Raw genomic sequence first — 16814 nt, 5'->3', positions numbered from 1 at the left:
CAGCTCTGCTCTTCGTTCCGCTTTGTCAGTTTATGTAGGCCACCGTGGTCACGTTGTCCGACTGCACCTGAACAGCCTGACCCTGTAGAAGGTGTACTGCTTGAAGAAGACCGTTGTACACAGCTCTTAGCTCCAGGATGTTTATAAGAAGAAAGGATTCCTGACATGACCACCTTCCTTGGAAGAGTCCCCTCGAGTGACTGCTCCTCAACCTCTGAGACTTGCATCCATGGTTAGAAGGATCCAGTCCTGAACCCCGAACCTGCGGTCCTCCACAAGGTGCGGCAGTTGTAGCCACCAGAGAAGTGCAATCCTTGCTTTCGGCGACAGACGTATGCTCTGATGCATGTGTAGGTGAGATCCCGACCACTGGTCCAGGAGATCCAGCTGAAAGGACCGAGCATGAAACCTTGCGTACTACAGAGCCTCATAGGAGGCCACCATCTTCCTCAAAAGACGGATGCACTGATGAACCGATACCCGGGCAGGCTTTAAGACATCCCGGACCATTGACTGTATCACCAACGCTTTCTCCACCGGGAGAAACACCCTCTGCACCTCAGTGTCGAGGATCATCCCCAGGAAAGACAGCCTCCTTGTCGGCTTCAGATGAGACTTTGGAAGGTTCAGGATCCAACCGTGCTCCCTGAGCAGATGCGTCGTGAGGGCAATGGACTGTAACAACTTCTCCCTGGACGGTGCCTTGATCAGCAGGTCGTCCAGATATGGAATTATGTTCACCCCCTGCTTACGGAGAACCATCATCTCCGCCATCACCTTGGTGAAGATCCTTGGTGCTGTGGAGAGACCGAATGGTAGTGCTTGAAACTGATAGTGATTGTCTAACAGTGCAAACCTGAGATAAGCCTGATGCGACGACCAAATGAGAATGTGGAGGTACGCATCCTTGATGTCCAGGGACACCAGAAACTCCCCCTCATCCAGACCTGAGATCACCGCCCTCAGAGATTGCATTTTGAATTTGAACTCCCTTAGATAAGGGTTTAATGATTTCAAGTTCAAAATTGGCCTGACTGAACCATCCGGCTTCGGTACCACAAAAAGGTTCGAATAGTAACCCCTGTTTTGTTGATGAGGTGGAACTGGAACAATGACTTCCGACAGTTCCAATTTTCGGACAGCTTCCTGTAGAATAGCTCTGTCTTCCAGCAAAGCTGGCAAGCCTGATTTGAAGAATCGGTGAGGTGGAAGAGTTTGAAACTCCAGCCTGTATCCCCGGGACACAATATCCTGCACCCAGAGATCCAGGCCGGACGACACCCAGACGTGGCTGAAATGCCGGAGTCTTGCTCCCACCTGACCGACCTCCAGGCTGTGCGGTCCACCATCATGCTGAGGATTTTGAGGCACCAGAGTAGACTTCTGGTCCTGGGAACCTGCAGGTGCAGGTTTTTTGGATTTAGTCCTACCTCCTCTAAAGAAGGTGTTAGAGGGCTTGTTCTTTCTAGTCCTAGCGGGCCGAAAGGACTGTGACGTATTGGGAGAAAAAGGTTTCTTCGTAGCCGGTGCATCTGAGGGAAGAAAAGGAGACTTACCTGCGGTTGCTGTGGAAATCCACGCATTCAGTGCCTCCCCAAAGAGAGCCTGACCTGCGTAGGGTAGGTTCTCCACACTTCTCCTGGATTCCGCATCCGCAGACAATTGGCGCAGCCAGAGACCCCTGCGAGCCGAGACGGACATGGAGGAGATCCCTGCAGCCATGGAACCCAGGTGCTTCATGGATTCTACCATAAATCCCGCAGAATCCTGTATGTTACGTAAAAACAATTCAACGTCACCCTTATCCATCATAGCCAAGTCTTCCAGTAGTGTGCCTGACCACTTTGCTATAGCTTTAGAAATTCATGCACAGGCAATAGTAGGCCGCAGTATCGCCCCTGAAGCCGTCTATATGGACTTGAGCGTAGTGTCAACCTTGCAATCTGCCGGTTCTTTCAATGCGGTAGATCATGGGACAGGTAAGACCACCTTCTTTGACAGTCTGGAGACAGATGCGTCAACTATAGGCGGGATTTCCCATTTTTTCTTATCTTCCTCAGGAAAGGGAAAAGCGACCAGAACCCTTTTTGGGATCTGGTATTTTTTCTCTGGGTTTTCCCAGGATTTTTCAAAAATAGCATTTAAATCTTTAGATGCAGGGAAGGTTAGCGAGGCTTACTTAGTATTATTAAAGTAAGCCTCCTCAACCTGCTCAGGAGTTGCGTCAACAACATTCAACACATCTCTCATGGCCGCAATCATCAACTGCACCCACTTAGCAAGTGATGCAGCCCCCCTCAACACATCTCCATCACCGTCTGCAGTGTCAGAATCGGTATCCGTGTCATCCTGCGTAATTTGGGCAAGAGCATGTTTTTGAGGGTGTACCGCAGAAGGGCCCGAGGGAACAGAACCGGACCATACTGCCATAGTGGACTGTAAAGCCTGAGTAACATTCTCAGTCTGTGCAACACTTTCAGAAATCTGAGAAATAACCCCCTTAAGAGAGGCTAACCACTCCGGTTTCCTAGCCGAGATATGCGCTACAACAGTGCAATCCTGATTACATGGAATGGGATCTTCCTCAGAAGATATATCATCTGCAGCATATGATACAGAGTCTCTGGACATGGCTGCTTGCAATCCCCACACACCCCACATACACACATGGCGGCAATGGCAGACAGAGTTTCCCCCCCCAAGAATGGCAGAGAGACACAGAGATTGGAGCCAACCCACACACAGCGCTTCTGAGGAACAGGGGAATCCCCACCTCACGCTGACTGTGCTCCTTAATAGGTAGACACAGTAAACACACTGCCTCCCCTCCCCTTCTACAACCTCCTGGTACCGTACAGATAGCTGGAGTTGATGTGGAGGGACAGCGCTGTAGACTGCAGGCAGAGAAAATGGCGCTGAACGCTGCTGGGTCCGCTCTGAGGAGAAGCTCCACCCCCTGGAGATTGCGCATCTTCCCGCTCTTCACAAGGATTATACTGGCCTGAGGTATATGCTGGCTGAGATCCAGGGACCCTGACAGGCTTGCTGACCAGTGCAGGGTGTAGGCGCTGGCTCAGGGTACCCCTCACAGCGCCGCACAGTGTGCCTCTGAGCTCCGGAGCGCGGTTAATACCGCGCTCCCTACCCTGTTGCCGCCATCATCACACTGGCTCCCCGCTTGTCAGGGGGGCCGGTGACGAACTCACGACGATCTTCTGGCTCTGTAGGGGGTTGCGGCATGCTGCTGGGGTGAGCGATCCCCTGTGGCGGCGATAGTTCTATCCCCTCCGGAGCTCAGTGTCAGCGGAGTAAGTGGCTCAGACCCCGCAGGGTGGACACTACTCCCCCCCCCCCCCCCTTAGTCCCACGAAGCAGGGAGGCTGTTGCCAGCAGCCTCCCTGTGCCTAAACTCTATTAAAAATAATAAAACTAAAAGAACTCCTATGGAGCTCCCTTAGCTGTGACCGGCTCCTCTGGGTACATTTTCTAACTTGGGTCTGGTAGGAGGGGCATAGAGGGAGGAGCCAGCCCACACTGTTAAACTCTTAAAGTGCCAATGGCTCCTGGTGGACCCATCTATACCCCATGGTACTAATATGGACCCCAGCATCCTCTAGGACGTAAGAGAAATAGCCTTCTTTGCTTTTGGAATTTATTGTTAGTAACTTCACATATTGTGGGGGAAATGTATCTAACCTTTGGGAGAGATAAAGTGAAGTCATTAATATTCTGAAGCTACAAATTAAGAGAAAATGTTAATTGTCACGTTGTTTTAACAACACTGGTGCACCATATAAAGGAGAATATGCCTTGTACACAGTACATATGGACACTAATCACAATTTTCTTTTTTGCCCAATACCATAACTACTATTTAAGGTTTTCCTGGTCCTTGTACCACACAAAAAATCATCACGCACTGCTCTAGGCATTACTCTATTATGTTAATTTTTTTAAATAAATGGGCAATGTAGTGGTGGCTGTCCAACTACTTCAGTGTTTGGATGTATTGCAAGCGCCAAAGACAGAAAGTGAAGTAACTAGAATGTATAGAACAAAACAAAGGGGCTAGATAGGGGTTTTCACAGGAAACATGACACTGCTTAGGTAACATCTTTACAACAGATGGGCCTACTAATAATACCTTTTTTTTTAGACAATAAGAAATAATGTTTGTATATCTAGGTTTATCTTTGAATACCTGGAAAACCTATTATGAATTCTTTGTAGCTACAAGACACAAGCCCATTGACATTACTACAGTTCAACGCAAGACAGCAAAGGATATCTCCACCATGGTAACCATCTTTGGTTTCAGTTTGACGAGTTCATACAGAATCCCACCATCACCTCCTCCTAGAATTAACACTTCCTTCCCGCAGTAGTCTTCTTTGCCACTACCCATAATAGCATGGGTGTATGCTAGGTCACTCTCTGCCAAGTCTATAACAACGATACACAGCAAAATGGTACAAGGTGAGTCACTCTTTAAATAGAAACAAAAGATAATATTATTATTATTTATTATTACTCTATTATATATTATTACTCTGTTACAAATACATATAGCAAGTCTACGTATGTGAAAACAGGAAATACATAGTAATATCATCAGGTCTGTCTTTGCTACATAGTATCTTTTAAACTAGAATAAACTTTACATTGGTTTGACTGGTGCTTTTGTAAAATGATGCACTTTTCAAGCTGAACAGAGAGCAGGAGAGTAATACTTGTCCATGCTGCCAAAGAACAGTACGGGTGTGGTTCATTGGGTCAACAGTCATTAGGTCGAGCACTATTGGTCGACAGTGACTAGGTCGACACCTGAAATAGGTTGACACGGTCAATAGGTCGACATGACAAAAGGTCGACATGGGGTTTTATTTTTCTTTTTGGGGGTGTAGTATTCCTCGTAAAGTGACCGGGAACCGCAATTAATGCACCGTGTCCCCTCACTTGGCTCGCTTCGCTCGCCATGCTTCAAGCTACGCTCGGCACAGGTTTCTATTCCCAATCGTAGTCCACATGGATCGTAAAGTATGAAATAGTTAAAAAAAATGAAAAAAATGTGAAAAACTCATGTCGACCTTCTCATGTGTCGACCTTTGCAATGTCGACATAGTGACCATGTTGACCTAAGTGCTGTCGACCTAAAGACCGGATATCCTGAAGCACATACAATATTTCATAATATTTTATTATGTGTTACTGTTTAGAAGGAAGCTTCATTAACTGCACTGTTATACAGCAATTTCTCACTTTCCCAACACTAGCAAAATTGGGATGATTTCATGGTATGGCTCCATTTACAGACAGGGTGAACTTAAAGTAGAATTCCGGTTTGTTAGAAATTGGATAGCAGCTGTAAAAATCTGTGCAAATAAAATTCACATGTCACAGAAGGCGATGGTAGGAGATAGAGGTGCGAAATGCAAGCGCTGCATCTAAGGTCGCACCACAGATCACCATTTATAGGCAGCGCTCAGTCTGATGCTGAACCTTTCTCAGACTTGCCTCAGGATTTGGACGCTTGGGTCCAGGAAGCTTGAGTCTGACGTCGCAGGCCCTGGATCTGGCATACCTACAAAACGGGGGAAAGGGGTGACAAGCCCTCATTTTGAATAAGGGTGCCGATTGCCAACTCCCCTCTGCTCCCCCCAAATGTTGCAGCATGTCAATCATGCTGTGGCTGACAGGGGCCTGTGAGCGATATATCTCCAGACCGTTATGCACGTGTGCAGAACAGGTCTTGCGTCTGCGCAGACTCCCAAACATTGGTTTTGTACGTAAACATTCGGGTTTACATACAAATCTGAATTAGTTCCTTAGTCCTATCCTTGCAACAGATATGGATCAGCAGATCTACATGGAAAAGGCTTACAGTAATTAGGTCGACCACTACTTGTCAACATACATTAGGTCGACAGGGTCAAAAGGCTGACACATGAAAAGGGCGACCTGATAAAAGTTCCACAGTAAGAAAGGTCTACAGACTTAAAAGGTTGACACATAAAAAGGTTGACAGAAGAAAAGGCTGATACACAAAAAGTCGACACATTTGACAGTTTTTTGGTTGTCCCAATTAGTGTACCGTGTCCCCTCGTATGGCACTGCGCTCGCCACAGGTTACTATTCCCAATCATAGTCCACGTGGATGGCAAAGTATGTAAAAAGTTCAATAAAATACTAAAACCCGCCAAAAAGTTGTCGACCATATGTGTGTCAACCATCTGAACGTGTCGACCTTTTGTACCTGTCAACCATAAGCACTGTCAACTATTTACATATCGACCTTTTGTCTATGTCGAACTAATGCATGTCGACCATCAATGGTCGACTAAAGCCCGTGAGACACATTCAACTCAAAGCACACTGTGGGCCTAATTCAGATGTGGTTGGAGGTGATATAACTGCTGCTTACATAGACGCAACAGCGATAGCACTAATATGGTAATGCAGTAGGAAGTGTCACGCCTCCTGCATGCATTACTGATCCAAATGGCATCCAAGGGTGCAGTATCGGATCATCTGCGACCGCAGGAGCTGCCAGGAGGCCAGGAAATCTACGTCCTCGGACGTAGCAGTATAGGCGACACTCACAGCATAATGACACTTCCTCTTTCCTGTGATTCTTCATTTGCATTATGCTGTGAGTGCAGCCTTGTCCTATACTGCTGCATTATTATATTGGAAGGTAATCAGCAAGCTGTACAAAGGAGAGTGCCAAGTGATTTTAAATTTATTGTGTAAATAAATAGATAGATAGATAGATAGATAGATAGATAGATAGATAGATAGATATACACAATCTATTTCGCATGAAAATCTGACTATACTGTATATCAACTTCAGTCATGAAGTTTCAGCTTACACGTCAATCCAGTAGATGGCGCACCAAGACAAATACTACACACTTTGGTTACACACGATGCAAGTTGATATATATCTTAGAGTCCTGGTCATATTACTTGCAACCTTTCCGTGTTAGGTTAACTAGCAGTGGATTGGCACTACTGTCTTTCTATAATTCGTTCTGCTGAGCAATAACTGACATCCGCACACCTCACGGGCAAACGCTAGTAAAAAATACAACTAATATCACAAATTATCTTAAAATTCTACAAGAACCATAGTTCAAACTTTTCATATTAAATATCCAGAATTGAAATACACAAATTTATACAGTGGTCTTTCTTCACATCACACGTTTTTGTTCACTTTTTCTTGACGAATATAATTAAAACTATTGAAACAAGTTTCTTGAAGTACCACAAGTTATCTATTTGTGAGATACGATACCAGTATCTTACTTCCTGAAGGGATTAATTAAGTGCTCTTAATGTTATCTACATCATCATTCTAGTGCTAATTTTTTTATTTTACATTTTGGTCAATAACATTGCTTGATTGATGAGAGCTTCTATTTCTACTGTTGATCAAGCCTCCTGACTACGCACAAAAGTATCACGTGTGTGAAGTAAACTACCCAGGAATCCCAACATGATAGGTGGGTACAGCTGTCAAGACAACTACAGATGGAGCCTCCCTTATCATTGCAGTTTCTCCGCCTAAACGTAGGATTAGTCGCACCTAGGCGATAGCTTAGGATGTTGAGTTTATGCAAGGACAGGCGCGTTGAGGCACGACGAGGGATGACTACATACGCAGCTCCAATACACATCTACACCACTAGGTGGCTAATGCTCCACTAATCCAGTACGGTAGAGCGAATAGCGGCGGATTGATCTACAAGCTCTGGCAAATGGTCAGTGATGACTGTAATGTTACTGTATACTGTACACACAGACCATTGGTCAGAAGGAGAGCGTCAATAAAAAAAGAAAATAAACCAATACATCCATTAATTAAAATAGTTTATATAGACGCAAACAAACATGTTAAAGCAATGGTCCATTGCCGTGTTACTGTATGTGAGCGTCCAAGTCCTGTAGACAAATCAATATATAAAAATAGTGTATACAGACGCAACTAACATGTTAAAGCAATACTGTAGTTCATTGACGTTGACAAATCAATGAATAAAAATAGTGTATATAGTCGCAACTAATGTGCGTCTGTATACACTATTTTTATTTATTGGTTTGTCTACAGGACCTCATTGCCGGTGTGTATTTGAAATAGCGTAAAATGATGCTCCTACAGCATTGCCCTGATTCATGCAAAACTTATGCCGTCGCTCGCTCTATAGTTGTGGGTTTCCACGAATCGCTGGATCACGAGCAGTAGCCATTTTATAAACCAGCTGTGCAGTCGAGTCTGGCCTGATACAGTACTGTATGTGTACCATACAATGATAAGAGCTTGCTTATCCCCATAGCCGCTGTGTATTTTAGATAGCGGAATGAGAAGCTCCTACTGCATTTCTATTGAATGTGAAGGTATATTACAATACAAAAAAAAGACATGTAATAAAGTGTCAGAAAAAAAAGTCATTCGCACTTTGGGAATTGAACTCGGGACTCTGAGCATGGGGAGCGACACACTTCACCACTCTGACACGACGCCTCATGACAGATACACAAGCTCATGTGTAAATGTAAGCAGTCATCCCCTCCAATTGGTTTTGATGATGCCACAATGGCTACGGGATTTGGATGCTTACATATCCCTAACATCAATGGACCATAGCTGTAACATGTTCGCTTGTGCCTGTATACACTACTAATTTTATTTGTTGGTTTGTCTGCGGGACTTAGACGCTCACATATCCCTAACGTCAATGGACTATAGCTTTATCATATTAGTTTGCGTCTGTATACTGTACTACTTTTATTTATTGGTTTGTCTACGGGACCTCATTGCCGCAGTGTATTTGAATTACTGTATCATAATGAGATGCTCCAGTAAAGTAGTTCTTGCACTGTAGTGTACAGTACTGTATTTCAATGTAAATCACTCGAATGCGCAATGGTGATTTTAAAAAGCGACAGCAGGTATTACACTCACCGGTAACGTCAAACACCATGCTAAGCTCTGTGCGCCTCCCTATGAATCCATGATCATGACTAACACCACAGACAGCATAGATGAGCGAGGCTCCATCTGTATAATGTGAATGGTGAACTGATTTTATGAAAGAATTGTAAGTTGCGAATCGGTGATGTGTTAATTTGTGTGGTGCTAAATGTTTTTGGTCCTTTGAAACTTTGACACTTGTTATATCTGTAGTTACACATAATTTCTGATATTTTACTTGCACCCTGTGTTGAGAGACCGGACAGGTAGCATAACCTAGGGTTGATAGGAGGTGATTCAGGAATTTGATAAATTTGCCTAACGAGGAGAGCTTCAGCTTAAAGTTTTATAGCACAAGGTAAAGTCTTTTACAAGGTTACATGGGAAGGAATTCTACAAAACCTGTGTCATTCATGTGTCCCTTTTTACAGGGAAGATCTGGATACCATAAATGGGACACCATAAGCTGCACACACATGGTGCACTGTGCGATTTTGACTATGCTATCTCCCTTGAACTGCCCGGTGCCGATACTGACTATGTGTGCTTGCGATATTGACTTATGTGAGATTTTGGCTATCTCATTTGCATACTGTGAGGCTTGTTCTGGGGGGGGGGGGTGATGACGTAGATCGGTATTGCAAGCCAATATTGCAAGCTACAGGAAACACTTGCGATATTGGCTAACTAGACATGCAACTTAGTCAAAATTGACTTGCCTGCAGTGTCTATTTTTTCTTGCGATACAAAGGCCACGGGACCGCGCATCGGTAACACAAGCTGTATACACACGGTGCGATATGCACTAACTTTCCTTGTGATTTTGACTATACAGTCAAAATCACATTGTGATATTGCACCGTGTATATGCACCTTAAGAGCTTTCTATTGTAAGCTCTAAAGAGCAGGGCACCCATCACTCTCAGTCTAATGTTTGCACATTCCTGATCAACCTCATAGAATTGTGACCAAAAATATCGGCAGCCTTGAACTTTTTTGAAATAACTCAAAATTTCCTCTAAACATATATTAACAGCAGTATTTGGTCTTCTTTCTTTCTTAATATTACAAATTCTTTGTTTGCTAGACTGCACATCATTTTAAATCAGAAATGGATAAGAAATGGCACTGACAAAATGACTGACACCTTGGATAGGGGCCTAATTCAGACCTGGTCGCAAGCAAGCGTTTTTTGCACTGCTGCGACCAAGTAGTCGCTGCCTACAGCGGGAGGGTGTAATCGCTGTGCAGGGGTACGAATGCATGTGCAGAGAGCTGCACAAACAAAAGTTTGTGCAGTCTCTGCACACCTCAGGACTTACTCAGCCGCTGCGATGATCCAGCCTGGAGCCGACATCAGGAACCCTCCCTTAAAACAGCTGGACACGCCTGTGTTCTCTGGACACTCCTTAAAAACGGTCAGTTGCCACCCACAAACAGCCTCTTCCTGTCAATCTTGTTGCGATCACCGGTGCGATTGGTTTCTTCGTAAAATCTGTAGATGTCCGGCGTAGCCCTTCACCGGCATACGCATGCGCAGTTCAGACCCGATCACACCGCTGCAAAAAAAGCTAGCGTGCGATTGGGTCTGAATGATCCCCTGGGTTAAATCTGAACTCACTGTAGATAACTTCAATACAGTCTAGCATCTCATTTTAACCATATACTGTATTGGCGCTTTTTAAGTTTATTTAGGGTCATTCTTCTGCTGGAAATACTAGGGATTTTCATGGAGACCTAGGGGTCTATTTACTAAGCCTTGGATGGAGATAAAGTGCATGGAGATAAAGTACCAAATAATGAGCTCCTAACTGTCATTCTTCAAACACAGCCTGTGGCATGGCAGTTTGGAGCTGATTGACTGGTACTTTATCTCCATCCAAGGCTTACTAAATAGACCCCTCAGCCCTCTACACTCCAAAATAACCTAGTAATCTCCATGTAGATGATCAAGGCACCCACTGCCAGATGCAGCACTGCAACCACATAACATCATTGAACCTCCTTCATTTTTGACTATAGTGTCATTTTATTTGTACAGTATGCCTTATTTTGTTTCTGTAAATATAGGCATGATGTGATTTATCCAAAAGCTCTACTTTGGTATGATCTATCCAAAACATATTCTCCTTTAAGGACTTTGGATTGCTCCAATCTGGCTTTCTAACTCATCATTGGGGACATCATAGATTTCCAAACGTAAAACTCCTTATAATTCAGTTAACAACATATAGGGGTATATGCAATTGCGGTCGAATTCCCGAAATTGTCGAATTTCGGGTCATTTTCGACCAAAAAAAAAAATTGCCTATGCAATTCAGTGCTTTCCAACCAAAAAACGGACTTTCAAAATTCGACTTTTTGAAATTCGACTTTTTGCAAATCCGACTTTTCTGCAATGATACAAGTGCTGCAATTCGACCAAAGCATATTCAATTCAAGTTTGGAAATTCGACAGCAGTGCTTTTAGACAGCAAATTCGTCATTTTCAATCCGCCACACTTTGGAGGGTGAAAACAAATAAAAAAATTTTAAACATGTTTTTTTTTGTGTTTTTTTTGGGGGGAATAGCAGATCTATTTATATTAGAAGGGAATTAGGTACTTTTTTTTTTTTTTTTGGAGGCACAAATATTTATATATTTTTTAAAATATTATTATTATTTTTTTTTTTATGCTGGAACGGTGAAATCATAAAAAAAAATGGCGTGGGGTCCCCCCTCCAAAGCATAACCAGCCTCGGGCTCTTCGAGCTGGTCCTGGTTCTAAAAATGCGGGGGAAAAATTGACAGGGGATCCCCCGTATTTTTAAAACCAGCACAGGGCTCTGCGCCTGGTGCTGGTGCCAAAAATACGGGGGACAAAAAGAGTAGGGGTCCCCCGTATTTTTAACACCAGCATCGGGCTCCACTAGCTGGACAGATAATGCCACAGCCGGGGGTCACTTTTATGCCGTGCCCTGCGGCCGTGGCATTAAATATCCAACTAGTCACCCCTGGCCGGGGTACCCTGGGGGAGTGGGGACCCCTTCAATCAAGGGGTCCCCCCCCCCAGCCACCCAAGGGCCAGGGGTGAAGCCCGAGGCTGTCCCCCCCCATCCAATGGGCTGCGGATGGGGGGGCTGATAGCCTTTTGTGATAATAAAAAGATATTGTTTTTTCCAGTAGTACTACAAGTCCCAGCAAGCCTCCCCCGCAAGCTGGTACTTGGAGAACCACAAGTACCAGCATGCGGGAGAAAAACGGGCCCGCTGGTACCTGTAGTACTACTGGGGAAAAAATACCCAAATAAAAACAGGACACACACACCGTCGACAGTAAAACTTTATTTCATACGTCGACACACACATACTTACCTATGTTCACACGCCGACATCGGTCCTCTTCTCCATGTAGAATCCACGGATACCTGAAAAGAAAAGATCAATATACTCACCTCAGCCATGGTCCAGAGATAAATCCACGTACTTGGCAAAAAAACAAACCGAACACCCGCTCCATGCCGGACTGAAAGGGGTCCCATGCTGACACATGGGACACCTTTCCACGAATGAGACCTGTCAGTGACAGCTGTCACAGAAAGGTCTCTAAGCCAATCAGGAAGCGCAACTTCGTTGCGCTCACCTGATTGGCTGTGCGCTGTCTGTACTGTGACAGCACATCGCAAAGCCGCTCCATTACTTTCAATGGTGGGAACTTAGCGGCTAGCGGTAAGGTCACCCGCCGGTCAGCGGCTGACCGGCGGGTGACCCCACCGCTACCCGCAAAGTTCCCACCATTGAAAGTAATGGAGCGGCTTTGCGATGTGCTGTCACAGTACAGACAGCGCACAGCCAATCAGGTGAGCGCCACGGAAGTAGCGCTTCCTGATTGGCTGAAGGGACGTCAGTGACAGGAGTCACGTGATGTCCCGGCATTCGGGAGAAAGGGGTCTGATGTGAAAGCATTGGACCCCTTTCTAGTCCGGTATGGAGCGGGTTTTTGCGTGTTTTTTTTTTTAAACAAGTACGTGGATTTTACTCTCTGGACGTGGATTTATCTCTGGACGCTGGAAGGTGAGTATAATTTTTTCACAGGTACCCTCGGATCGTCGGAGACCGTGGCAGTCGGCGTGTCAACATAGGTAAGTATGTGTGTGTCGGTAGTGTGTAATAAAGTTTTACTATCAAGGTGTGTGTGTCCTGTTTTTATTTGGGTATTTTTTTCCCAGTAGTACTACAGGTACCAGCGGACCCGTTTTTCTCCCGCATGCTGGTACTTGTGGTTCTCCAAGTACCAGCTTGCGGGGGAGGCTTGCTGGGACTTGTAGTACTGCTGGAAAAAACAATATCTTTTTATTATCACAAAAGGCTATCAGCCCCCCCATCAGCAGCCCATTGGATGGGGGGGGACAGCCTCGGGCTTCACCCCTGGCACTTGGGTGGCTGGGGGGGTTACCCCTTGATTGAAGGGGTCCCCACTCCCCCAGGGTACCCCGGCCAGGGGTGACTAGTTGGATATTTAATGCCACGGCCGCAGGGCACGGCATAAAAGTGACCCCCGGCTGTGGCATTATCTGTCCAGCTAGTGGAGCCCGATGCTGGTGTTAAAAATACGGGGGACCCCTACTCTTTTTGTCCCCCGTATTTTTGGCACCAGCACCAGGCGCAGAGCCCGGTGCTGGTTTTAAAAATACGGGGGATCCCTGGCCAATTTTTCCCCTGCATTTTTAGAACCAGGACCAGCTCGATGAGCCCGAGGCTGGTTATGCTTTGGAGGGGGGACCCCACGCCATTTTTTTTCCGGGTTTTTCACGTTTTTTTACCGTTTTTTAAAATCGCGGCAAAATCCGCCAAATCGGCCGATTTTCGCCCGCGACTCTGGCGAATCCGTTTTTCATTGAATATGGTGAATTCCGGAAGCCACCTTCCGGGATTCACCTGTCGAATTGAGTCGAATTAAAAAACGGCGAAAATTGCCGCGAATTCGACCGCAATTGCATATACCCCATAGGAGTATATTCAATTAAAGTCGAAAGCTGCCATCTGTCGAAAAGACGGCAGTTTTCAACTTTTTTAGGTCGGAAGGGGTTCCGACCTATTCAGTCTAACCCCTAATTATTCGACAAGTCAAGGAATTCGACTTGACGAAAAGCACAAGGATCGGCGACATAGCTGCCGATCCGCGTGCTTGTGTTGAAAACAGGGCCAAAACAGACAGGTTTTGGCCCCCTTTTTCGAACATCTCAATTCGACATTAAAAAAAGTTGAAGTGAGATGCGAGAGCAGAGACGGGGGAGAGTAGTGCCGGAGGATGCGTCACAGCCGCCGCTCGCAGTAGCGTCCACCCGGCTCCAGCAAGTGAGACCTCGCTTGCTGGAGCCGGGTGGACGCTGCCGTGAGCGTCGGCTGTGATGTGGGAGCAGAGACGGGGGAGAGGAGGAGATGGGGGGGGGGGGCTCTTTGTAGGGCTTGTATTTTCAAGTGCTGCTTGTATTTGTAAGTGTGAGTTGGTAACAGCAAAAGGTGAGTTCTGATTATTCTCTGTCTATCCATATAGGGATAGTAATACTGTGAGAGAAAGTCAATCTGAATCTGATTGTTTGTATCTATACTTTGTTTTTTTGTGTTTGTATCTGTACTGGGGGTTTTTTTGGAGGGGGGAAAAAAGTGTGAGGTGAAAAGCCAGAGGGAGGGGGTTGAATCGGGTGTGAGTAATCAGGAGGAGGAGGGGCTGACTAAAGCAGCTGGCTGAGCCTATATAATCAGTGATTAGACTCTTTGGAGCTTGCTCTTTGTAAGGGCTTGTATTTTAAAATGCTGCTTGGATTTGTAAGCGTGAGTTGGTAGCAGCAAAAGGTGAGTTAGAATACAGAAAAAGGTGAGTTTTATAATACACAATCAGGAACACACATATTTGCAGAACCATTAAACTTCTGGTGAGGCTGCAAGGGGCTGAACTTGTGAGTGAGTGAGAGACTCTCTTACTTGTAGTAGCAGAGGGGCTGTGATTGTGTGTGTGTGTGTGTGTGTGTGTGTGTGTGTGTGTGTGTGTGTGTGTGTGTGTGTGTGTGTGTGGATTTTTTTTTTTTTTTAGCAGGAGCTGGAAGCCGAGTGAAAAGGAGGTGCAGTGAGCTGGAACAACTGCAACTGCTAAGGGGAGTATAGGTTCCGCAGGAGAGAGTACTACGGCTGCATAAAAGTGAAGGACCAAGAACCGCACAAGGATAGATAAGTATAAGCCAGCTTAATTATTGTATAAGTGAGATTGTTTGTCTTCTACTTTTTATTTTTGCTGCTTTTTCTTTGAGAGTAACAAGAAGTTAGACCTTACAAACAATATGGGAGGGGCTGTGATTGGGGACCTCACTCAGTGCATGTCGTGCAAGATGTATGCACACCTGGAGCTACCGGCCCAGTGTGATTACATCTGCACGAGGTGTGTGCGAACGGTTGCCCTGGAAGCCCAGGTAACTGATCTAGAGCAAACCGTTACGCGACTGAGGGAGATTCACAATCTCGAGCGAAGTTTAGACAGAACGGTGGAGGAGTTGCGGGAGGGGTCACTGGTAGAAGAGGATGATGATCAGGTAGCCAGCTGGGTCACAGTTAGAAGGAAGAAAAAGAGGGGGAGGCTCGACATCTCCGAACTATCAAACCCGAACAAATTTGCCAGACTGGACGAGGAATCGGAGGATGATAGAAAAGAAATGACGGTGCTGGAGGAGACTGCTCCCTCTAGCATCCAGAGGAGCGGTCCCTCTGGCGCGGTTGGGATAAAAGATAGTGAGGTACCTAGTCAGATGGTGGTGGTAGGGGATTCTCTCATCAGGAAGGCAGATAGGGCAATCTGCTAACGGGACCGTGATCGCCGTACAGTCTGTTGTCTCCCGGGTGCTCGGGTACGGCACATCGCGGACCGGGTAGATAGATTGTTGGGAGGGGCTGGGAAAGACCCGGCGGTCTTGGTGCACGTTGGCACCAATGACAAAGTTAGCGGAAGGTGGGATGTAATTAAGAAAGACTATAGGGACTTAGGAAAGAAACTGAAGGCAAGGACATCTAAGGTAATATTCTCGGAATTATTACCCGTGCCACGCGCTAGTCCAGGGAGGCAGAGGGAGATTAGGGAGGTAAATGTGTGCCTTAGGGATTGGTGCAGGAAAGAGGGGTTTGTGTTCCTGGAACACTGGGTGGACTTCTCAGTCAGGCGCCATCTCTTTTGTCGTGACGGATTGCACCTGACTGAGGAGGGGGCAGCGGTGCTGGGGGGAAGGATGGTTAGAAGGTTGGAGGAGATTTTAAACTAGGAGCCTGGGGGGAGGGTTTAGCTAGAAACTACGGGTCATGCAGTGAGAATAGTGGGGATGGCGGTAGTAAACGAAATGGGGGAGAAGTTGGGGAGAGGGTAAGGTTACTAACATGGGTACTAAAAGAGATTTTACCAAAGCACTAACCAATGACGATTACAGGTCATCATTGCTACATAAGGTGAAAGATGTCCCTAACGCAAGGGAAAATACTTATCTTAGTTGTATGTATTTAAACGCCAGAAGCATTACTGGTAAAAAGGGTGAACTAGAAATACTTGCAGCAAGCAAACAGTATGATATTATAGGCATTACTGAAACTTGATGGGACGAATCTCATGATTGGACAGTCAATCTAGAGGGCTATACACTGTTTAGGAGAAACAGACTAAATAAAAAGGGTGGAGGGGTGTGTCTTTACGTAAAGCCGTTTTTAAAACCTGATATACGGGAAGATATTCAGGAGGGGACTGTAGACACTGTCGAGACATTATGGGTATAAATTGCATGCAGGGAAAAAGGAATAAAAAAGTTAGTATTGGGTGTATGCTA

The 16814-nt window shown here is 45.6% G+C and overlaps 1 protein-coding gene across 3 annotated transcripts in view; it reads right to left on the bottom strand.

The window, feature by feature from the left end:
* SMS (spermine synthase) overlaps positions 1 to 16814 on the bottom strand; it is a 376994-nt gene that overhangs the window by 159979 nt on the left and 200201 nt on the right. For all 3 annotated transcript variants that reach the window (XM_063955771.1, XM_063955772.1, XM_063955770.1), the window contains exon 6: positions 4289 to 4443. In XM_063955771.1, the coding sequence (XP_063811841.1) occupies positions 4289 to 4443 (155 nt within the window). The remainder of the gene's footprint in view (positions 1 to 4288; positions 4444 to 16814) is intronic.

This window comes from Pseudophryne corroboree, chromosome 2 (assembly GCF_028390025.1).
Source record: "Pseudophryne corroboree isolate aPseCor3 chromosome 2, aPseCor3.hap2, whole genome shotgun sequence".
In the NCBI taxonomy this organism is placed as follows: Eukaryota; Metazoa; Chordata; class Amphibia; order Anura; family Myobatrachidae; genus Pseudophryne; species Pseudophryne corroboree.
Note: the sequence above shows the minus strand (reverse complement) of the source record. Positions and strands in the feature narration are given on the sequence as shown.